We start from the raw sequence: 24,991 nt of genomic DNA, 5'->3' as shown, positions 1-24,991 counted from the left end.
AGAACATAAACCATAATTGTGATTCTTGAAAACGCCAAGTCAACAAGTTCTTCGGTCGGTATTACTATGATTAGATTAGTCACAGTCACAGCTCACATCGCTAAAGTTCACGCCGACCATCTACTCATAGCCGACATATCTGATATCTAATCTCTCTCGGCTTTCAACTTACCATTACTTCCTTACAACGTTTATTCATTATTATAATTAATATAGTTATAACACATACGAATAATAACGGAACAATTATTTAATCTCTTGAAATTATTCAATTAAACGTGTTCTTAAGTGTTTTCTGCTTTTTTTAAAAAATATGGAAATATTGTAATATATTCAAGCTCACTCGCTCTCTTGCATGATTTGACCTTTTCCTTTCAACCTTTTACATAGTTTAAACTAATATGTACGTGTCATGGTATGTTCTGATCTCTTACATTTTATTCCGTAAATATTGATATGATTGGAGTGGAAGATGGAAAGGGATGGGCCACCTGTAACTGCTTTGTTACTTTCGGGAATGTTCTCTGTTCATAGATAGCTATAGCCTAAGGTTCCTTGTTTTCTAATCTTCCATGCGCCAAAAATCAGACATTAAACCAACAAAAATGTTATTGGTATATTAAAATTAATTATTAAAATTAGTTATTAATATATTTATATATAAAAATATATATAATTTAAAATTTTTTAATATATATTTTATATTGATAATTAATTTTTAGCGATTGATTTTAATGTAAACGAAACAAATAGGATGAGAGAAAGAATAAAATTGGTGTCCCAATCCTTTTTCTTTTTATTATAATATTGTTACTACTATTATTTATTTTCTGATACAATTACCAAAATGGGACATAAGAGATAACTCCTAGACTCCTAGTCAATGTTTTTCCGGGGTAGTTCCGGTATTTGAATATTTCTCTCTCTCTCTCTCAACACTCTTGAAGATAGGGGTGGCAACACTACCCGAACCCGCGGGTACCCATCCCATTCCTACTCGCTCGGGGCGGGTAATTACCCGGCCCCGCACCGGGGCGGGTTTTAACGGAGCGGATTCTTGGACGGGGCGGGGCGGGGTCGGGTTTAGGTTGAACCCGCCCCTACCTGCCCCGGTATATATAATATATATGTAAATATATATATTTTTAATATATAATATATGTAACATATATAAAATAATTAGTAAAATGATTAATAATATTATATCATATATAAATTTTTACTTTAATTTATATTATGTATGTAAATGGTGGTTATATAATTTTTAAAATTTAATTTTATTTGTTGGATTTAATAATTATAGGGGCGGGTACCCGCAGGAGCGGGTTAGGGTTTAACATTTTACAACCCGCGGGTAGGGCGGGGCGGGTTTGATGCGGGTTTTTTGTAGGGCGGGACGGGGTCGGGTAGAGCAAAAACCCACCCTTACCCGCCCCGTTGCCACCCCTACTTGAAGACGCTTTTTGTCTTTGTCGGCTTGTTTTACTTTATTTTTCAACTAGAAAGTAAATGTGTGTGTGCGTGGATTTACGTTGGAAAGCTTCAAACTTTGGGTTTGATTCTTTTTGGTTTACTTTGTTGATTATTTTGTACATCACTAAGCTCCAACCATCGCCACATACTAAGTGTTGATACCCTCTTGATGCCTCTGAATCTGATTGGACTCAACATTTACACATACATATATGACACATAATAATTACTAATCACTCCAATAAGGTATTTATCATACTTCTCTGATGTTATATTCTTTCAGTTTCTGTAATAAGTATAACTCCTTTATTGATCTGATTCTCTATCTCCCATAATTATTCATTTATCTATTATCTTGTATGTAACGTTTATACTGTTTAAAGTTTCTGCAGCTGATCATAGTTGTATGATTTATAATGACTTCTTTTTCTTCAGGGTTTTCTGGATATTGATTCGTTTGTTTCTAATTTAGCATCTCAATGGGACTGTTTAGTGTTCATTGTATATCAAATTATCAATCAATATCGTGTAATTTTGATCTTATAGTATGCTGAATAAATCCTTCTATGTTCTAACTTTTTTTTTGTGCAATCAGTTTTGTCTTTTGCCTTGAAATTTGGTATCAAGTTTGATCTGTTTCAACTTTCAAGAAATTGGTTGCTCCCTTGATTCAATGGCGTCTTCTGGAGTGTCAACTGCCATGTTATCCAGAAATTTTAGCACATCATTGGCATCGGCATTGCTGGAATGGTTTCTGATCTTTTTCCTTTTTGTTGATGCTGTATTTTCTTATGTCATTACAAAGTTTGCTAGTTACTGCAAATTGCAAACCCCATGCCTCTTTTGTTCAAGGCTTGATCATGTGTTAGGAAAGCAGAAAACAGGATTCTATTGGGAATTGATTTGCAGTGCTCATAAATTGGAGATTTCTTCATTGGTTCTTTGTCGTGCGCATGATAAGCTTGTTAATGTTCAAGGAATTTGCCAAAACTGCCTCTTTTCTCTTGCTAACATCAATAAAACCAATGCTGAAAATTGCAACTTAGTAGGTAAATTTGGGGATGAATCTGCCTCCAGGTTTGATCAGGATCCATTACTTGGTGACCGGATTGAAACACGGTGTTCTTGTTGCAATGAGCAAAGGATTTTCAATTCTTATGATGAAAGATTGGCTTTCAGTAAGTCAATTGAGTCTGAAGTTGTGGATCTTGATGAGTTGGAAGCTGTTAGAGACAATTTACATGACAAGAAAAGGAGAGCAAAACCATCAGTATCATTCAGAGTTTCAAACCTTAGAAATAGCCAGCTTGACCCTTTGTCTCATGTAGGTTATACAGAAGTCAAGGTTACTTCTGATACTGAGTCTGAATCTGAACTTCCCTTATCCGAAGATGACGATACCAATATACCAGTTTCTGTAAAGGATGATACCAAGGAAGATGTAAAACTTCCATGTGAAGACATAGAGCCTACCATCATTGATTTAAATAAGGCTTCAGGGAAGCCCAGGAGTTTAGCTCCTCCACTTGAGCCATTACTATCAGAGCCGGAAATTCAGTTAGAAAATACGGATACTCATGCTATAAAATCTGTATCAGAAGCAATGGGAAGTGAGAATAATGAAGAAGAACTTGATTGGCAACAGGCTGAAAAAAATGCTGATGCTACCACAGTATCAAAGGAAAGCTGTAAGTTATTCTCAGCTTTTAGTTTTCTGTACCATGGAACTCTTCTGTTTGAATGATTTAGGGGTGCATCACAATTTGTTAGCTGATGAAGGATTGAAGATGAATAGTTTATAGCCTACTTTAACCAAATCATTTTTCTGAATGAATAAAATAGTCAGTAACTCTATATTCATTTTTTATGTCTAAAAGTTTTAATGTCTAATTATATTAGGCCATAAGTTCATGATTTTTGGTACTTACAATGAACATTTTGTGCAATACTTTTATAGATGAATTGACAACAAATGAAGTTGGGCTAGCATCTGATAAAAGATCTGCCATGGATTGTGAGGAAATCATCAAGTTAGGCAATAAGCAAACAACATCCGAAGCAGGTTCCGAACCAAACCCGGTTTCTAGCGACAGTTTTCAGCAAAATCCCATTATATTGGATCTTGGTGATGCTTATAAGCTAGCTGTTGGTAACAAAGGAAGACAGTTATCCGGCATTCTTGCTGAACAATGGCTTGGTAAAGATTCTACAAGAGTTAGCGAAGACTTGAAGATTATGTTGTCACAATTCTCTGCCACTCGAGGAACTGATCTGTCTATGAACGATATCAGTCCCAGGTTGTCTATAAACAGTGACGAAATGAAGAATTCTGATGTTTCTAACTCTACCGGAATGCAGATACTTCAAAAGATGATATCACTCGAGCGAAATGAGTCCGGCTTGTCTCTGGATGGAAGCATTGTGAGTGAAATCGAAGGTGAAAGCGTGGTTGACAGACTAAAAAGGCAAGTTGATCATGACAGGAAACTGATGAGTGCTTTGTATAAAGAGCTGGAGGAAGAAAGAAATGCTTCTGCAGTTGCTGCTAATCAAGCACTAGCCATGATCACAAGGCTGCAGGAAGAAAAGGCAGCATTACATATGGAAGCCTTGCAGTATTTAAGAGTGATGGATGAGCAATCAGAGTATGATACGGACGCTTTGCAAAAGGCGAACGATGCTATTTCTGAGAAGGACAGAGAGATTGAGGAATTGGAAGCAAAGCTTGATTTTTATAGGAAGAAATTCCCTGATGAATCAATGAATGAAAATGTTTTGGTGACAAACTTTGAGATGAAGGTGAAGGATATTGGATTGGATAACTCACAATGTTCTGCCATTGAAAGCGAAGAAAGTATTCTTGGAAAATCAGTTACTGAAAATCCTATTATATCTGACAAAGCTCAAGAGTTAGTCACATCTTTGGAGGGGGAAAATGTTCAACTTGTGAAAAATTCATCGTTGAAGTTTCAAGAGGAAAGGCTGTATATTTCGGAACGGTTGAAGAAGCTGGAGAAGCAAGTTTACCTTTTCTTGAATATGCATCACTCAGAGGAGAAGTGCATCAATTCTGAAAGTTCTGGAAAAGAATCCCCAGTAAACTGCGAAAAGTTAGACAGCAGTCTCATGATGCCAGATTCTGTTTCCATATTAAAAATGAATTCAGATGCCAAGGATTGTGATTACTTATCATCCAAGGAACCTAAAGATTTCGACGAAAATGGTGATTCCCCTTTGCTCTGTGGAAATAATGATTTAGCTTCAACTGGAAATTTGATTCATAACTTCGTCGGAAGGCTTCAAATTATTGAGGCCGACCTGAGTTTCCTTGAGCATAGTATGAACTTACTAAGCAATGGAGATGAAGGACTCAAATTGTTAAAGGAAATAGCTGATCATCTGCAACAGTTACGTCGAATCGGGATTAGAGAAATTGATCAACAAGATGCTTAATGTTGTATTTAAGGTTAGTAATTATTGTTAACTATTGCACAAGAAATCAAAGCATTTCCTTTTTATCCCTTAAAATTAGTTACATTGCTGCATGCTGCTTTTCTAAATTAACTTGTGCATGGTAAATATGTGGTTTGACTTTATATCAAAGTTTTAGGCATGATATAGAAAATATTTAACCTATGTTTTTTTTAAACATTTTACAGATTCATAGAGCAGTGCTCAGTGATCAGGAGGAAGGTAAATTGTACATTAGTAAACCAGGTTACCAGAGACTGGTTGCAACTGTACAGTAACAATAGCTTATTGCTTCCACTCACAAAATAAGGTAAAATAGAAACAGGATTTCAAATTATATATGGAGAGCTTTTTATTTATTTATTTTGTTTTTCATTTGACCCCTGCATTTTTTTTATTTGGGGTTAGCTTTTATGGAGCATTTTGCTCCACTGAGTTTGCATGGTTTTCATGTAGGATAAAATTTTTATACTGCAGTTTTGACATTTGTAAAAGATAACATGTACCTAAGAGTGATTGTTTTGTGTATCTCGCGTATTCTTGTATCAATGTGAGTATTTTAGAGAAGTGTGACCTAAAATTAGTATGCTATGTATTGTTGTTTTTACGTGGACAAATCATGTTAATACACGTAGCACTATCGTTTGCTTTGACTTGTCAGTGTTATTTACGGACACTTTATTCTGACATGTGTCACTGATTATCTACGTCAGCATAATTCTAGGACCAAATTTAAACTTGAATGAAAATTGAGGGACTCGTTTTTGAAGTCTCGTTGCATGAAATGAAATACCAAGATTATTTTCCATCGATTCGTCCAAATTCAATTTAATCAATCCAACGGATACGAGTGACAATTTAAAGTGTGAATATAAAAATGTTTAAATTAATATGCTAAACTATAATTGATTCATTGAGATACATCATTACTTTCACCTCAAAGTACCCGATCTTTTATTTTTTCTATTATGACAACTGTGTCTAACTGGTCAACTCATTACTCATCATCAAAACAGTTCGAGTCTCCTCAATTAAGCCCTATAAATATACTCCACAACCATGATAAATCTGTGGCTTAATTTTCATCATCATCCCTACTTGCTTATGACATAAGAAAGGTGTGTATTGTGTTGAGAACAACAAACACAGCATTCCTTAAGTAAGGATTTTTTTTGTGTGTTTAATTTTTGTATAATTTTTTTTTAATTTCTTTTATGTTATTTTTTTACTTTTAAAATTTATAAACAATCCGAACTCTAAATCTTTTGAATATAAAATTTTGATATCTTGTCGTAATATCAATTATCCTAGTAATACAGGAAACAAGAACTGAAGAAGAAGGAATTACATGTTCCTAATTTATTGTTGTTGGAGTCAAAGCCAAGGCCCAAGGGGACCCACAGGTCAAACCCAAATTAACTTTGCAGGCCACCTTCTTCTCAAATTTGGCCCACCTTCCAATTAAAGTCATCATCATCATACCATAACATACATATGCATATACATACCCCATTCATTATTCATTTCTCTGTATTTGATGACAGTTTCTGCTATATACACTTTCAAGCTCCGCATAGAGGATTATGAAATATACTTATTGGTATTTGTACTTTAGGTAGGTGTCTAATTCTTCTTGCATCATGCATCATCCATGCTTATAATTGTAGTATGTAATTGACTTTCACTTTTAATTTATTCCTACTTTAATTTGTGAAGAAAAGTGAGCGTTGACTTTCTTATATTATGAGGATGTTTTCAAGTATTTTAAAAATATTAATTTTTTAGTAATTTTAACGATTAATTTTTGTCATAAAATATAAAATTAAAATTATTAAAACATTATATTTCAAAAATATTCAAAATATTTTTTATATTATATTTTATATATTATAATATAAGAAATGATATTTATACTAATTTTTATGTATACTTATATATATTATTTTATGGTATAAAAAATAATTTCTTTTCATTTATTATCAATTATTTTAATTTTAAAGATAAAGCCTATGTAAAAAAAATATACATATAATATTTTTCGATATATATTTGAATACATTGGGGCAACTTCTCATGTAGTCAAACTTGTCAATATCTGGCTACTAATAATAAATGTTTATTACGAGTGGACCATTTCAGTTTTTTCACACAAAATGTTACTTGAGGTCAATAGAACATGTTACACACATGTATATATTTTGATACACATATTGCAGCCTAGTTTGATAGTAGTAAACTAAATTAGAGGGGGAACCTGCAAGCTATACATCAAATTTGTATTAATTAATTAATTAGGGTCAAGCTATATAGCTAAGTAGTTATTGTTGGGGTGATAAGAAAATGTACTTGTAAATTCATATATTGATAGATGTCATTTGGCTCCCCTAGATATTCCTTTTATGACACATGCATGAGATGAGAGTTTTCCAACAACCTAACCACGTACACACTACTGCACTGTTTTTTTCCGTTGTATTCTTTCCAACTAATTTCCTTCACTATGCAAACTTTTACTTACCCCTCCCATGCTCGGGCTAATTTTTTGTGGATATTGAAGAAAATTTTGGTATAACACTCAATTATTAAATTTTACCGTGTTTTTTTAAATTTTGGAAGCGGAACAACACGCTCTTTGCATGTTGTATATTTTAAGTAGGAATGTATTGTTTTGCATCTAAAATTTTAAAAAATACAATAAAATTTAATAACTAATTATTACACCAAAAATTTTATCAATATCTAAAAAAATATATGCTATGCTCACTGCTCTCTTTTATTATTTATAAACTATTGGCTACATTGTCAAAATGTAGCTTATCGAATTTGTTAAAAAAAAAAAAATTCTGTTAGATAGATAATGAGGAGCGCGGATAATATGAATAATAGGCTACACTTTAGGTCCAGTAAAACAAAAAATATTCTACTCTATTTATCTATCACAATCCTAATCTCTTACTTTCCACTTTTTTCTCTTTTTATGGCAGCCGCTTTACTCCCCCTTCCATGTCGCGATGTCACCAATGCACCTCATCGCTGCCGCCACCGTCGGAAGAAGCAACACGCCGCACCATCGCTGTGCCTTAGCTTCTTCTCCAACGTGTCGCACGGCACCGCTCCACCTTCTTCTTCCCTGTGTCGTGTCCCTTGCTCTCGATGCCGCCGTTGCACCTTCTTCTCCCATGCGTTGCGCCGTCCCTGTTCTCCCTACAAGCGACACTGCCGCTGCGCGCCTTCTTCTCCCCTTTGTGATGTCGCACCGTCGCCGATAGGGGTGTGCATGGCCCGGTCCGGTCCGAAGATTCGGCCCAACCCCGAACACTTTAGGGACTAATTTGGTGTAATTTCACCGGGTTTAGGGACGGGTAAGGGTCTCAAAAATAGACTCAGTCAATATTTCGGGTCGGGTCCGGGCCATGGCTCGGGTCACCCGAAATCGGCCCGGTGCCCTGGTCATCATCATACACAATTAATATTTTGTATTATTAGTGATGGATGATGGCTATTCTTATGTAGAATTTAAGTATAGTAAACCTTAATATTTTGTGTTATTAGTTATTATAAGACTATAATTTAATGTTTTATATTTAAAATGCATAAAATTTTAGACTAATTAATGCATAATATTGTGTTATTTGTATTGATTTAAATATTTGGTGTTATTAGACAATATTAGTATTGATTATGGTTATGCTTTAATTTTAGAGAAGAGTTGGTTCTTGTTTTATTTTTCTAAGTGAATTTTACCATGTCAAATAATGGTTGGAGTATTGAAAATTTGGATATTTTCACATGCTAGCTTATAAGAAGGTATCAAGGTAATGTAATGTAAACGGCTCGGTTTTCACCCGATTTTTACTCAGTATAATCGTGGCCCAAAAGTGTATAGGTTTCATCGGGTCTAGGGTCGGATTCGGGTCTACTAAATAAGCCCAGTATATATTTCGGGTCGGGTCTGGGTCACATCAAACCCGGTTTCACCCGGCCCATGCACACCCCTAGCCGCCGAGCCAGAGGCCTTGCTCCACCGTTGTTCTAACTTTGCACCTCTATCCTTACTTTCATCATGTCGCTGCGTTGTGTCGTCGCTATTTCCATCGCGCACCGCTTTGTTTTGTTCACCCAAATGGTATGACCCAAATAAACATCTACATTTTATTTAAAAGAACCATTTGCATACATAGTAAAATGAACATCCTACGGAACATGTGCATGCAGAATCAAACAAATCAAGTAAAATAACAATGATATACCCAAATAAACATCTATGTTAGAATAAAAAGAACCATTCGTATACATAATAAAATGAACATCCAACTTTGTTGATAAGAAACAAGTAACGAGGCGAGATAGCAGTTGTGGGGGCACCGGAGTCGTGATACAGCAACGGCGGTGGCTCTGGATTGCGAGAAAGCGGTTGCGACAAAAATAAAAAAATTAAAATTATGATTAAATCTAATTAATTCAAAATTTGATTTTTAAAATTCAAATTAACTTTCCTTTTTTAACATATTGTATACGTTGTTCCGGAAAAGCATTGTTCTGCTATACTTTCTAAAAAAAGTAGAATATACATTCAATTTTTTAAAAATTACTTATATCAAACAGTTTAATCTCTCTATCACTTAAAATAAAATATTTAACATATGTGTTGGACAATAACTTTCAATCAAATTCTGTTATAAAATAATTAGATTCTTAACAAATGTCAATATAAAACAAATAAGATCTCTTTAGAAAAGAATTAATTCGTATCGAAAATGTCTAAAATAATAAAAATTTATTAAAAATCAAAATGTCCAATTTAAATTTTTTTAGGAATTAATTTGGAAGTTGACTTAAAAAATATAACAAGCTTTATAAATTAGTAAATTATAATTGTTGGATGAAGGATTTATTAATAATTTTATATTAAAAAAATCATATATCAAGCCAAATTTAGCAATTTGAGTATGAAAAATAAGACACTAGAAAACTGGCCTATTTATAAATCACTGACCACACCTATTGTAATGTCTCAATATTTTTTTTAAGTACACATGTCTCAACACATTCGAAATAGTAGTATAAGTGTGTAACCTCATCTCGTCATTCAATGTTGAATGTGGAAAGGAGGCAGAAAGTGTCAAAACAATGTGGGGGCATCTAGCTCCAACAAGTCACATGCCAAAGCGCAGAGCAAGTGAGCCAAAACAATGTATATAATTGCAACCTCATTTAAGAACAAGCCTCAAATAAACGATATTGGCATAGTAGTAGTGTTAACAACACGAAAACGAAAATGCGTCAAATAAGAAATTCAAAAAACTATTAAAGCGTGCTATCAACACTCAACATTAGATAGCTGTCATCTTATTACAACATTCTTGTATTATAATCTACTCAACGTGTTCTTCTATTATACTCTTCACTTTTTATTTTCATTACGTGTTCCTTTGCTTTTTTAAAAATATACTACATGCATAATTAATGCTTATACAACTTGTTCAGAAATACTTGGATTCGGCGAGGTTAATTTGTAAGAGAACGAAAGCTTCCAATCAAGTATAAGAGTAAAGTGACCCCAAAAAAAAAAAAATTATGCTACATATACACTAAAATTAACTATTAAAGTCAGCTATCAGTATAAAATACATGTTAAAATACAAATACACATTGAAAATCAATTAAATCACACATGTATTTATACATAAATATATTGATGGCTGATTTTAGTGGTTAATTTTAGTGTATAAATAGTATTTTTGTAAAAAAAATATCAATAAATTTTTTTAAAACAAACGTAAATAAATTAATTTAAATTAAATTTTTTTATTCTAATTATAGAGATTAATTTAAAGATAATGTATCTATTTCTAAAATGCATGTAGGCCTATATAGAAAGAAAAAATATAGGATATTAATATACTATCTGTGAACTTATTACTAACAATAATTAATTATTATATTTTAAATACATGTATAAAAAGACACATTTAGAAAATATATATATATAAAGATACTTTTATTAGTTACAGGCATAAAAAAATATTTTTATTAGACATATCCATAAAAACACTTCCATTAAACACCGTCATAAATAAAAGTTGACAAAAATTGATAAAAATATTGTTGGTAACGTAGCGAAATTGATATAGAAAATGTCTTAGACGTAGTTGAAAATATTTAACCTTAACATACAAACTATTTTTACTAAATAAGTGTATGTAATACGTTTAATGGTTACATTATGGTAAGTAATTAATATTTATACAGTATTTTGTACAGATATTTTTTATAGTATGGACGTACTTTACCTATGTGGTCCGTAATTTTCTGTCGGCACTCTTCTCAATGATATTGTACTACGTACAGTGCTCAACTGTTATTTAACAACGGACTTTGTAAGAATTCTTTCTTGGTACAAACAAGGCTTTCCTCTGTTCACTCAACTATTTTCTTTTTTTGGTAAACTTACCAGCTTTTTGCACCAAATGCACAGCTCAAGAAAAGTAGTAACTTTTAAAAACTGTGTCAAACCTATTTGTGTACGTTTTATTATTCGGTTTCTGTAACAAAAATTTTTCTGTAGATAATAATTATTTTAAAATAGAAAAATATTAAGTGGTTAATATATTTTTATATGTATATTAAGTAAAAAGTTAACTACCAAAAATGTTGAATTATTTTGACACTGATATAAATAACTTTAAGATTTACTAACGAAAAATTTATCTTTAATAATATTAAAAATATGTCAAAAATATCCAACTATAAAGGAAAATATGTTTGATTAATAGATTGGATGACGTGGCACAGGCTTCAATTATAAATCCTAATTCTAATTGAATCTCAACAAAAATTCTAATTCTTAAATTAGCCTCTAATCCCCACCACCGCGACGCCATAGCTATGATTGCTGTTGGAGTTTTATCTTATTCTTTTCTCAACGTCTTTATTGTCTTTTTCTCCTTCTCCCAAATATTAGTCATTATTCGCTCCTTCTCTTTGTACCACTATTCTACTCTTCTCCTCCCCACGTCAAAGCCACCGTCACTTTCAACACTATAAAAAAATCAGAAATTACAACACATTTCCGGCTAGGGATGTCAATGGGGCAGGACGGGGGCGGGGGATGCCTCCATGCTCCCATCTCCGTCCCCAGATTTACTCCCCGTCCCCGCCTCCGTTCCCCGCTGTGGAGAATATTGCTCCCCATCCCCATTCTCCATAAGGCCCCATTCCTCGCAGAGACCACATTTCTCATCTATCTGATAATTCTAACTAATTATTGATTTCCATATGAATAGAGATGTAAGTATCCATTATATACAAAAATAACAAGATTTTATACAAAAAATCTAAACGATAAGATGGTGACTTCTTTTGAAATGACGCAGTGGGAGAACACAACGGTGAGCCAGAGGATAAAGAAGTGGACAAGGTGGGAGACACAGCAACAGAGAGGAGAATGGACATGACGACAAAGTTACGGAAAAGAACGCCGCAAATAGAGAGCACGACTCAGTGAGGATCATGGCACGGTGAGGTATGACAATGCAGTGAGAAGGGAGAGCGGCAAGAGGATGGCTGCAGAGAGGTTGGATGGAGTGTAGACATTGTTAGAGATTTCTGAATTGAAAAAGAGTTATGCAAATGAGAATTAGGAATTTTGGGTTTATGTGTGTGTGTAATGACTAAAAAACATATATGTGTGTGTGTGTAATGACTAAAAAACATATATGAGAAATAAACTATTAAGGACAATTCAGTAAATTTATGAATTTCGGGATTAGTGGGATGGGACGGGGATCCCCGCGCCTATTTTGGGGGAATTTTGTCCCCCGTCCCCATCCCCACGAGAAAAATTTTTCATAGTCAAATCCCCATTCGGGACAGTCTCCGCAGGGATCCCCGTATCTCGAGGAGTTTTGCCATTCCTATTTCCGGCCCAACATAGAAACTAACAACCGCCACAACACACAACCGTCAACAAAAAGCTAAAACCACAACAAATCTGGAATGCGATGGTCAACAGAATAAGAAAAAGAAGAGTGTTAGGGGTCACCGAATTTTGTGATTTGTATCCATCAATTAGCCATCATTAATATTTTTAATGGTGTGAGATTACTCACTTTTTTTTGCTGGTTAAATACTAGCCGAATTTTAATAAAAGTTCTGCCCCCATAAACTTTCTCTAAAAAAAACCATGACATCCATAACTAGAAGATGAGCATGACTGCTGGTGGAGGTGAGCACGAAGTGAAGACAATAGCAACAAGAAGAGAAAGCCGACGGAAAGGCAATAACGACGATAGAGCTTCGACAAATTGAGTGAAATCATGATTTCAGGCTCATGGAAAGGAATAATGATAGAATTGACAATTGGAAGAGAGAAAAAATCGAAGAAGACAAGGACATCGACTGGCTCAAAGAAGATAAGAATGGTGGAGGTGGAACTAGTAGAGCAGAGATTTGATTTTATTATGATTTGAAAAATTAATTAGAATTTTAAATTATAAAAATTAGGAAAATTAATAATTTTAGAAATTTTTTTAACAGGACATTCATAAAAACGGATGCCATGCTTGCATCTTCATTTGTCACGTCAACTAATTCTGTTAATGGAATACATCTCTCTTTACAGATGGATACTTTTGACATATTTTTAATATTATTAAGGACATTTTTGTCGTTAGTAAAAGTGGAAGTTATTTACGTTAGCGTCAAAATAATTCGGAAACGTTTTTGATAGTTAATCCTTATAAATAAATTTTAATTTTTTATTTATTATATTTTATATTAATGACTCAGATTTAATTTAGAGATGACAAAAAGCTCGCACATGTGAATATCCGTGGAGATTACCCGCGACAGGAGGGAGAGTATGAGACCTGCAAAACCCCCTAGGAGAACGAGGATATGTCTCGCGAATAAATGAGAACAGAAGCAAGGATTGAAGTACCTGCTTCGTGAAAACTAGTAAAATCCATACGAAGAAGAGTTTACTTAAATGTCCGACACATATGTGTATATATATAGTTATGTATGTAATCCTAATTCATTTCTAGTGTTTGTGAAAAAAATGTTCTATTTCATTTTATTTTAATTTGTATACTAGATATTTTGAGTGTTTGTTGATTATATTAAATTTATGTTGAAATCGTGTTTTAATTTAATATGTTTGGTGAATTGTATTAGATTTGTTTATGACTGTGTTAATTTTTTTAAAAATTTTCTAAGAACTTAATATCCATGCGTATCTGTGGGTATGTATTCGTCTTCCGCAGGAAAAAAATAAACGGAATTCATAACAGAAATGGGACGGGAACGAGATATTTAAATGGGGTGGGGCAAGGGAGGAGTCTCTGCCCATGGAGATCCATTGTCATCCCTACCCGAATTTAAAGTTTAGAGTAAAGTATATTTTTGTTCTATAAATTTGTCAAAAATTTTAAAAATACTACTAAATTTTATTTTGTTTTAATTTTGTACCTGAAATTTTCGATTTGTATCAAATATATCCTTAACAGCAAATTTTTTTAAAAAAATTTAGAATCAATCCAACAAAAATGATGACAACTATATTTGGCTTGCTTGTATTGAAGATTGTTTTTTTGTAATTGTTGTTGAATTGGTCCTAAGTCTTTTTGAAAAATTAGTCATCAGAAGTGTCTTTGATGCAAATTAAAAAATTTTAGGATTAAACTAAAACAAAATAAAATTTAGGAATTTTTTAAAAACTTTTAATAAATTTTAATGACAAAAATAAATATACTTTATCGTAAAATTTAAAAATTAGAATTTAGAATTTAAAATTTAGAATTTATGATTCAGAATTTAAAGTTTAGAATTTAAGGCTTAGGGTTTAAAATTTAAGATTTTAAATTTAGGTTTTAAAGTTGAACAACTGCTACATTTGTATTTTTTGAAGCGCATTAGAATTATTATCTGTATTATATTCACAATAATATTAATAAATTCTCCATTTTATTAAAATATTAGTCATATTTATTTAATATATTAGTGAATTTGACTATTTTTTTTTTCTTACACAATAGACATACATGTGAAAATACTATTAAAAGATAAATTAGAATAATTTTTTTTCATATTCTAAAAGTATCTATGAAATTTTTTTTACATAGTCAACATTTATTAATGTGAAAAAATTAAAAAGTAGAATAAAAAGTTTTTCAAGAATTATTGTGTGTAGTTAAAATTGGAATGAGAGGATAACGAGAAAGCTAGGACCTACCTATATAGAGTGGGGAAAAGCAAAAAATAGATGGAGAAGACAGAATTGAAATTTAAGCAGAGAAAGCAATTGAGAGTTGAGACATCCTAACCACCCATCATGTTTGAAGAACCGAAACACCTTGCTTTAGTCATCATCATCGTTATTTGATTCTATTCATGGTCAATACTTACTCAATACAACACAGTGTGTAGTACTCAGAACAACCATTATATTACATATGGCATCTTGTAATAATAATAATAATAATGATAATTCAAAATGATATTATTTTTGTTTGGTTTCACAAGAATAATAAAATGGATGATTTTGGGAATGGAATGAGAGTGAGAGGGGCAAAGCATGCATCAAGCATGTATGAATTAATGTACATTAGTTGTTGGGGGGTTGCAGTTATATGTGTGACCCACATATGATATGTTATATGTATGGGCTCTGAGTTCTGAGTTCTGAGGGCTAAAGACGCGAGTTTGAGTTGAGTTCAGTTTGACCTTTGTATATATTCATGATTCATATTAATAATACAGTTGGATATTGACTGGACAACACTCTCTTCTATCTATTACAAAATCTATCATGTGAACCCTTTTGGGTCCCATTTTCATCTCCAAATTAAATGAAATGAAATGTAATGTGATTTTCGCCATGCTTATCCAGTGTCCTTTCTGCCAAACCAACATTCACTACCCAATTATATTATTCTCTTCAATTCCCTCTCTACTCTCCTTAATCTTATTCTCAGCTAATCCTGTTTTGCTATTGCTACACTACTAGAAACTCAATTTGTTAAAAGTTCTTTTAATAAACATTTCGTTTCAAACACAATGTAAAGAATCTAAAATAAAGATAAACAAAACAATAACTTCTTATCCAACTAAAATTGGATACATAAATTAAAGAATGAAAAATGCTATTTGTGTTAAGTAGCAATCGTGAGAAATGTAATGAATTAGTCTAACAATTAAAAAATAAAAAAGTGAAAAATTTATAAGATGAGAGACTTTGTTAAATTTTTGTGTCGACGTGTCCAATATATTTTAAATACGATCGATATTTATTGATACTCGTCTGATACGCGTATTGTGTGTAACGGTGTCTTAATAAAATATAAAAAATTTGCTTCGAACACATTTAAACACACTTAAATAGCATCGTTAGTGTGTCCAATATTATTTATAACCTATATTTTTGAAATAAATTTATAAATAGTATATATTATTATTTATTAAAAAGAATATTTTAAATACTTTATATAATTAAAACAAGACTTTTAAATAAAAAATTATTTTATATTTTATTATTAATAAAATATCAAAATATCATTACGATTTATTTAAAAAATATTTTATATTTTATATATAAACGTATCTCTATATCTTATAAGAAAATTTTAAAATTGTTCAATGTCGTATCGCATCTTGTGTCCGTACATCATAATAAAAGACTATTAATTTAATACTTTAAAATTTTGAATTGAATACGATATCTGATATCTATTGTTTAACTTATTTTTAATATAAAATAAATGATATTATTACATTAGATATTTTTTATACCGAATACTTTTCGTTTTATTATTATTATTTCTTATTATTGATCTATATTTCATATAAATCTACTCTTGCGATCAGATTTTATCTTTTTTTCGTTGTATATCCAAATTATTTATGATAGTCAAAGTATATATTTTCTAAAATATATATTAATATTAAATAATAAATATTTTTCATATAAAGCCTTTGTTTCAGAGTTGAAAGAAGATATACACTCTTTTCATAATAAATTTATCTAAAGCAATTTTGTTTATATAATAAAAATCTTAAAAACTTTTTCTTTTTCTTTTTTAATAAAAACCTCTCACAGTATAAACTTAGAAAGTTACTTTTTATAATATACAGTACTACATAAAATTTGATTTTACCGTGTATATTGACAAATTAGGGGTCAACGTAGTTTGACTACTCCAACTCTGTACAGCAGTTATTATCAAGTCACATTCAAATTCGTTAAAATTAAATAGTCCTATTAAAAAAGTTGAACATCACTGTATAACAAATGGTTACGTTTCCTTGATTGGTAAATGAGAAATGCAGTTGTAAGCTTAGCTAAGCTCCATTATTAACAGTTTTAAAATTTATTGTAGATGGTATTGATAAGATAAGAATGTGTAGAGAGAGATAACGGAGGAGGAGAACAATGATTTGCACGAAGGTCAAGGAACGTGAGCGGAGATAACGAGAGTGTGACAGCGCGTCGGGCGAAGCGCGCGTGACGTAATGAGTGAGAAGCCATAGGAATCTGCTTACGCAAGTCCTACGTCATGTACATTAATAGGTCAGATCAAACTGGACAAATCCACCACCCTCCGCCCATTGCCATCTTTAATTCACAACGCCCAACGTCCTTTTGCTTATTTATTTTAATATTATTATATTTTTAATTAAATAATTATTAGTTAAAAATTATAAATTAATTACTAAATTATTAAAATAAATAAAAAATTGACGTTAATTTAAGACGGAGAAATGTTTTAATAAAAAATAGAAATGTGGATTGAGACAAGATGTTTTTGAATTAATAAGAGAAAATGTTATTTGAAGGGTCCGTGTCTGAGATCACGTGAGGTACTTTGAGGGACACGGAGTTCAAGAGAGAGTGAAAAAGCAAACAAAAATCACAGCGCCAAACCCAATGCACCAAAACCTACCTTGTTCCGTGTGGTAGCATCAATTTTCAATAGCCGAGGTGCTGGGATAATAAAACCCATTTACATTACATTACCACTGCGTTTTTATTTCTTTCTTTCTCTTTGCTGCAGGTGGTGGGGTGTCCCTGTGCTTCTTCTGCTTCTCTGCTCTCTTCACCTTTCTTTTGGACCCAGAAAAACTAAATAAAAGAAAAGAAAGTCTTCCTGTATATATATATAAACAAGTTAGCGGGTGTTATCAAAATAAAAATATGCAGCAGCACCTGATGCAGATGCAGGCCATGATGGCAGCTTACTATCCCAACAACGTCACCACTGATCACATTCAACAGGTTCTCTTCTCTTCTCTTCATTCTTCTACCTCCCCACCACTCAAACGCCATCTTTCTTTCTTCTCTTGTGGAAGGGGTGGCATCCCTTTCTTGCTTGTGGTCAGGTTCAGGTTCAGGCTCAGTCTCAGGAGGGTTTGTTTTGTCTCAGCTTTGGTGGGTCTTTTCTTTGTATGCCACTTTTGGTCTTGTGTTGTGTTCTGCTTTCTCTTTTAATAAATACTCTCTCTTTCTCTTCTTTATTCTGCTTCTGCTCACTTCTTTTTCATTGTCAGCTTCTGTTACCACTTACTACTTGTTGGTATTGGTTCTGCTTTCTGGGTCTTGTTCCTTCTTGCCCCCCTTTCTTTCTTTTCCACCACCACCCACCACCCTTCCTTCATGTGTTTACATATATATGACGTGTCCTTCTCTCACTCTTCAGTTTAGATCATATCTCAATCCAAACATAGACTATCATCATCATCATTAACCTTGTCTATATATATTTGACATACCACTTTCATTATTATTATTAATTTGTAGTTATAATCTTTTTACTAATGGAATGATTTGTTCTAATAATAGGACAGCTACTTCATAAATACAACAAGATGAAAAAGTGGAAAAAAAAAAGGGTTTGTTACATCACATATCTTAAAAGGCTTTTTATCCTTCCTTGTGGTTTACACTTTATTATATGTATCTTGAGATAAAATACTAGATAGACAACACACAGTAGTAACTAACAAGGACGTTTTGTTTTATTTGTTTCTCTCCTTTGCTTCTATTTTCGCTGCATTTATATCATATGATATTATTCTTTTGAATTCATGCAGTACCTGGATGAGAACAAGTCCTTGATTCTTAAGATTGTGGAAAGCCAAAGTTCTGGCAAGCTCAGCGAGTGTGCTGAGTAAGAATCACTAATACTCTAATCATCTATTATGTTTGCTAAGTGCTATCACCAATCTATTATTGTATTGTTCAAGAAATAACCTTGTCAACAGCTAAGACATTAGCATATGATGGAAAAGTTTTAGGTATCAGTTCTTCATTTACTGTGATATGACCGATTCAATAATAGCACCAATGATGTGTTTGAAATTATTAACATCTTTGTCGCCACTTTCTATAGGATGTTGTATATGCTGCACACCTATGAGCTACCCTATGAATATAAATGGACCATCCATCAATTACAATTACACTATTGGATAATTAGTTCTGGATTCTGTTTAGGTTTTTGTTGAATGCTTTCTCTCACTTTCTAGTCTCTAGGTATTCTACATAATTAATAATCTTTATCAATCCTGTGATTCTGGTTTATAATAATTCAGGAACCAAGCAAGGCTACAGAGAAATCTAATGTACCTAGCAGCAATAGCTGATTCTCAACCACAACCACCTACCATGGCTGGCCAGGTACATTCATATTGAACTATTAATATATGTGATCATAATTTAAAGATGAGTAATGCTAGATAACATCACCAATTTTTTTAAAATTATTTTGTTTATCTTAAAATTTAGATTCTGAATCTAAATCTTAAATAATAAACCTAAACGGCAAAACTGGCTAACTGAAAATTGGTTGCATGGATTTTCTCTTTAATGATGTAGTACCCGGGAAGTGGGATGATGCAGCAGGGAGGACACTACGTGCAGGCTCAGCAGGCGGCGGCAGCCGCGGCGGCGCAGCAGATGACACAGCAGCAGCTAATGGCGGCACGCTCCTCCCTCTTGTATGCGCAGCAGCAGCCATACGCTGCGCTCCAACAGCAAGGCCTCCACGGCCAACTCGGCATGAGTAGTTCAGGTGGTGGTGGTGGTCTACACATGCTGCACGGCGAAGCCAGCAGCGGAAACATGGGAGGAGGAGGAGGAGGGTACCCTGACTTCGTGAGAGGCTCCGGTGCGGAGGGCAGGAGCATAATTGGAAGCAGCAGCAGCAGCAAGCAAGAAATGGGTGATGGGCGAGGTGGCGGTGGTGGTGGTGGAAGCTCTAGTGGACACGCCGGGGAAGGTGGTGAAACAATTTACCTCAAATCTGCTGATGAATGATCATGGAGTCATGGCAATTTAACTACCTAGGCTTCTTTTTTTTAGTTTATTAATTAGTTAGGAGAAGAAGAAGGTACGCAATGAATGGAAGATTAAATTATCAGTAGTAGTAGTAGTAGTAGTAGTAGTAGCCTCTAGCTAGGTTGGAAAAAGCCAAAAGACTTGTGTGTTTGAAGAAGAATGTTTGGCTTTTAATCTTTCTTGTGATTTATGGGAACTGGGAATGAAGGCTAAAAAGACAATCAACATAGAGAGAGTGTTTCAAATACCACTTTTAATTTGCCTTGACTTTTCTACCATACTTGCAACATAAATGAAATGAAATAAATGCATGCCTTTACTTGGTTTATGTATGCTGTGCTGTAACCACACTAATTAATAAGATTATAAATTAAAAATTTTTTGGTTCAAAATATTAATAGTAAATTTAATGTGTTTACATGTCAGTTAAATTCTAAGATATTTTGTGGTCTTGAGTGCTGAGTTTGACTCAGCATTGAATGGGTTTGGTGTTTTCTTGTGGGAGAGATGAGAGGGCACATTAAAAACCATTGGGTGCTTCTAAAACTTTTTTGTTTCTGTATTTTGATATTTGAACCAATTTTCCGTTGTGGTGGCAAGTTTATAGGAGTCGGTGGTGCACTGGTGTTAGCGGTGCGTCTAACATGATCAGAAGTATGTCTGGTGTCTCGTCTTTTTATAAGTGTTGATTTCACTAAAATATGAAAAAGCTCGGCAGCTTCATTTGAAACTGAACCTTTATTTCTATCCTTGTGTGATGATTTTAAATATATGTTAAATTTTAAATGTTAAATTATAAATTTTACCTAAATTTTATATGGAGAAAATCTTGAAAGTTAACCCCTCTTAACTAACATTATAGCTAATATTTATACTTAAAATTGAACAATAAAAAATATTTAAAATTAAAAACAATAAAACATCCAAACTCAAGTAAAAATATTTGAAAGTCAAATAAAATAAAATCAAGATATAGAATTGAGGATTTATAAATTATGGTTTAGAATTTAGATTCATTTAGAATTTAGGGTGGCTAGAGGTGACGATGGTGACTAGTGGCGACGGTGGTGAGTGGTTTATAGTAGTGGATGAAATTATGATATGAAAAGAAAAAAAAAGAAAAAAAATGGTAAAAGTAGTTTATAAGCAAACAACTTTAAACTAATCAACTTTAAACAACTTCAATTAATAATTATTAAGATTAATCTCTACATACAAGTGATTCCGCTCAAATGCGTCTTTAACAGATTTTTAATTTTTGAAAGGATTCCGTTTTTTTTTTCGAATTTTTTGCCTTCTCTTTCTTCTTCTTCATTTACGTGCTTTTCTCTCTATTTTCTTTCTTCGTTATTCTCGATTTCCATTGTTTTTGACATCAAGCTCTAAAATCATCTTCATCATCGTGTTTCTTCATGTATTTTTTCTTCTTTGTTTGATTTTTTTCTCCAAAAATAATTATGAGAATATGAAATAAGAAAATGAAGAAGAAGAAGCAGCAGAAGATGATTCAACCAATTTTGGGTGTATTTTCGTAATAGTTTGGATGTATTTCTGTAATCGTTTGGGTGTATTTTTGAAATTCTATTATCTTCCAAACGATTTCAAAGCTTGATTTCAGGAACCATGAAAATAAAAAAAAACGAAGCAAGAATACCAGTGATAGACGTAGGTAAAACACCGAATGAAAAGGCAAAGAGAGAATACACGAAGAAGATCGAACAAATTTGACAAGAAATTCGTTTTCATGGAGGAAGAAGAAGAAGAGTTCGTTTATAATGCATGGTGAGTAGCGCGCTTTGGAAAAAGGAAGTGGTTGAATAACATGCGTATATTTACTCTTGAATGTGGGAGTAATGCGCGTGTGTTTTATTGGAGTTGTGCTAACTTGTAAGATTTGTAAGTCAAAAAAACTTGTATATATAACAGGCCTCTAATTATTAATTTTGTATTTTTTAAAAGTAAAATTTTAATAATTACTAATAATAACAATTAATTAATATAAAATACAATTTAAAAATACTTGTTGACGTATTGTTATTAATTACCTAGCGAGATTGTCAACAAATTTGTAATTATTTTTTTTTTATGTTGGATGAACTTGGCCAATTAGTTGTTGATTTCTTAGCCCTATTTTTCTACATATAAACTATTGATATAAAGTATAATAAATAAAAAAAATTTAGGTAACATATGTCTTAAAAGACATATATTAAATTTACTATTTTTTTTCAAATTTTTTAGTTTAATTTAACAAATACATAATAAAGATTTTAAAAATTTAAATTTTATATTTTTTTTATAAAAGATTTTTCAATTAGTAGTTTTATTTATAACCTAAAAATACATATTAGTTAAATTTTAAATAAAAAATCAAAATTTGTTAATTGATAATATACAATATTCTTTACTTAGTAAATATTATTTAAGGATGAGCCAACTGAGGAGAATAAATCACCTACTATTATATGTTTTATTTTTATACCTATCACAAAAAGAGTTCAATTATAAGAAGTTCATTATTCTTAGTTAGCTAACTTTTTGAAATTATTTTTATCCAAAATTTTAAATAATAAATTATAAATCTTAAATTCTCACCATAAATTTTAAATTTATAAAAAAATTAGAATTAACAAATAATTATATACAAAAATATTAATATTAACTAATAAAGAGTTTATTCCTTATTTTATAATTGACTTATATTTATGTCTACTGTAAAATATAGTAGTTACTCTCATAAAAAAATTTATATATAAAAATATTATTACTAATTATAGATCATTTAAATTAAATATTAAATTATTTAATAATTTATAATATTATTTACACAAATATTTTTATAAAATTAGTCAATACTAAAATTTATATATGGTCGATGTAAAAGTATTAGTTACAATTTGTTTGTCAAAATCACTCAAAAGTTTTTTTGCTGGAATAACTTATTCTCGTTAATTATTCATCTTTCAATACAGTCTTATCGAAGTACCAGCAATTATCATGTGATGTTAATTTTGATGTATAATCCATCTCAAAGTGTTAAAGGTAAGTCTCGTAGAAAAAGCAAAAAGAGTAACATTTGTGATTTAGTTTGATACTTTAAGTAGATAAATTTTTAATTCAGTGAAAATTAATATTAAAAGTAACATAGAATAAAGAAAAGCTCAAATACATAAATAAGAACAAAACAATTTAATTTAAATTTATAAAAATATTATGTAGGTGAGAATGATGTATGAATAATGAAATGTTTATTAATGTATTATATCAAAAACAATATTTTTTACAAATTATTATTGAACTCTTCTATAAATTTAAACTCTGATATGATTTTAAACGTAAAAAATATTATTTTATCAATCAAGTTATTAGAATCAAACTTTAGAAGTAGTTATGTACTCAGAATTCCAAGTACAAATTAAAACATGATTAGAAGTGATTACGTACTCAGTTACTTATTCAAATTGAAATCATAATGGTACAAGTATATATACAAAAACAAGTCTTTCAAAAACTACTTTAGCATGATTAGATATAATTGTAATGGGAAAGTATGAGGAATCAATGAAATATTTATACAATGTGTACAATGGAGGTTTATGGAGTATTAGAGATATAATTATTAGTGTTACATTTTACCATCAGCTGAAGCTTTTGGAATGAGTGGTATCATGACATGGTATTAAAGCGTTAGATTCGAAAGGTCAAGAGTTCGATCCTTGGTGAACCCAAAAATATTATTTATATTGACCGTCTTACAAAAGATCTGCATAACATAATAATAATCACCATGAACACAGTGACATCCAAATACGTACATACTAGGAACTAAAAAAAAGATAAAAAGTATAAGGATGAATAGTATTTCGTTCGTATATACACATTATATTAATTTATATTTATAAATTTTAATAAATATAAGTGTATATGATTTGTTTTATGTGTGTAAATTTTTATAAATGTGAGTATAAATTATTATTAGTCAACACCAACAAATTATAGTTTAAATAACATAATTTTTTCATTATCACTTAGAGATTTTAGATTCGAATATCACTCCTTATTTTAAAAAAAAAAATTATTATTAATCAAATATTGACCCAAAATGATAATATTATTAGCTATGTAACATTGTTGTCGATTAGAAACGACATATATATATCCCGTGGCATGATATAGAAGCTAAGTAAGTAGTAATTACTAAGTAGAATCAATTCGAAACTCAAGACACATTCATAGAAGAAGGTGGTGAGTGGAAAAGTGATGATGGAGCAAAGAAGGAAGAATGTTGTTGTTGATGATGATCCAATAATATTGGCATGGCGTTCTGATCATCCAAGTTGGATTTAGATTCTTTACCAGTGAGTTGGTGAACAAGTGATCGAAACTGAGAAGCATGGTATGTCCTCACCAACACCGGCCTCGATATATATGTTACCTTCACAACTCCTCCTCTTTTGCCTTTTACTCTCTTCCATGGCTCCTCTATTATTCCATTAGCATTATTATTTTGTCTCACCTTTCCCATTTTTCCTCTAAGTATATGTTAAGCGAGTGAGCAAGATACATAGCATGATTTGCCTTTATATATAGCCTTCCAAAGACGAGGCTTCCAAGAAAGAACGTGTGTAGAATCTCTCCAATCTAAAACAAGATGAAATAAGACAAATATTATTATTTTTTAATTTTTAATATTTTTTATTTTTTAAATTTTAT

General features: G+C 31.7%; 2 protein-coding genes across 4 annotated transcripts; both read left to right on the top strand.

Moving 5' to 3' along the window:
• Positions 1-1,476: 1,476 nt before the first annotated feature.
• Positions 1,477-5,524, top strand: LOC112695410 (myosin-binding protein 1). Its single transcript, XM_025747747.3, has 4 exons — positions 1,477-1,719; positions 2,069-3,161; positions 3,431-4,939; positions 5,133-5,524. The coding sequence occupies exons 2-3, from the start codon at positions 2,147-2,149 to the stop codon at positions 4,924-4,926; spliced, it is 2,511 nt and encodes an 836-aa protein (XP_025603532.1). The 5' UTR covers positions 1,477-1,719; positions 2,069-2,146; the 3' UTR covers positions 4,927-4,939; positions 5,133-5,524.
• Positions 5,525-17,721: 12,197 nt separating this feature from the next.
• LOC112695408 (uncharacterized) lies at positions 17,722-20,606 on the top strand. 3 transcript variants are annotated; one of them, XM_025747745.3, is made up of 5 exons: positions 17,722-17,923; positions 17,997-18,217; positions 19,033-19,109; positions 19,534-19,618; positions 19,817-20,606. In XM_025747745.3, exons 2-5 carry the CDS (start codon positions 18,137-18,139, stop codon positions 20,255-20,257), a joined length of 684 nt encoding a protein of 227 aa, XP_025603530.1. In that variant the 5' UTR covers positions 17,722-17,923; positions 17,997-18,136; the 3' UTR covers positions 20,258-20,606. The 3 variants fall into 3 exon arrangements, with proteins under 3 accessions (XP_025603530.1, XP_072052658.1, XP_072052659.1); XM_072196557.1 differs by having other exon boundaries at positions 17,744-17,923; positions 17,997-18,370; XM_072196558.1 differs by lacking the exon at positions 17,722-17,923 and having other exon boundaries at positions 17,925-18,217.
• The last annotated feature ends 4,385 nt before the right edge of the window (positions 20,607-24,991 follow it).

The sequence above is a fragment of the Arachis hypogaea genome, chromosome 6, assembly GCF_003086295.3.
Source record: "Arachis hypogaea cultivar Tifrunner chromosome 6, arahy.Tifrunner.gnm2.J5K5, whole genome shotgun sequence".
NCBI lineage: Eukaryota > Viridiplantae > Streptophyta > Magnoliopsida > Fabales > Fabaceae > Arachis > Arachis hypogaea.
This window is presented reverse-complemented; position numbering and strand designations above follow the sequence as displayed.

What these genes read in the sequence shown, in the direction of transcription:
- LOC112695408 (XM_072196557.1), top strand. Translation starts at nt 18,137, where the DNA reads ATGCAGCAGCACCTGATGCAGATGCAGGCCATGATGGCAGCTTACTAT. An exon ending in TTTGTTTTGTCTCAGCTTTG is followed by an intron (nt 18,371 to 19,032) that starts GTGGGTCTTTTC and finishes GAATTCATGCAG; the next exon opens with TACCTGGATGAGAACAAGTC. An exon ending in CACCTACCATGGCTGGCCAG is followed by an intron (nt 19,619 to 19,816) that starts GTACATTCATAT and finishes TTAATGATGTAG; the next exon opens with TACCCGGGAAGTGGGATGAT.
- LOC112695410 (XM_025747747.3), top strand. Translation starts at nt 2,147, where the DNA reads ATGGCGTCTTCTGGAGTGTCAACTGCCATGTTATCCAGAAATTTTAGC. An exon ending in CACAGTATCAAAGGAAAGCT is followed by an intron (nt 3,162 to 3,430) that starts GTAAGTTATTCT and finishes ATACTTTTATAG; the next exon opens with ATGAATTGACAACAAATGAA.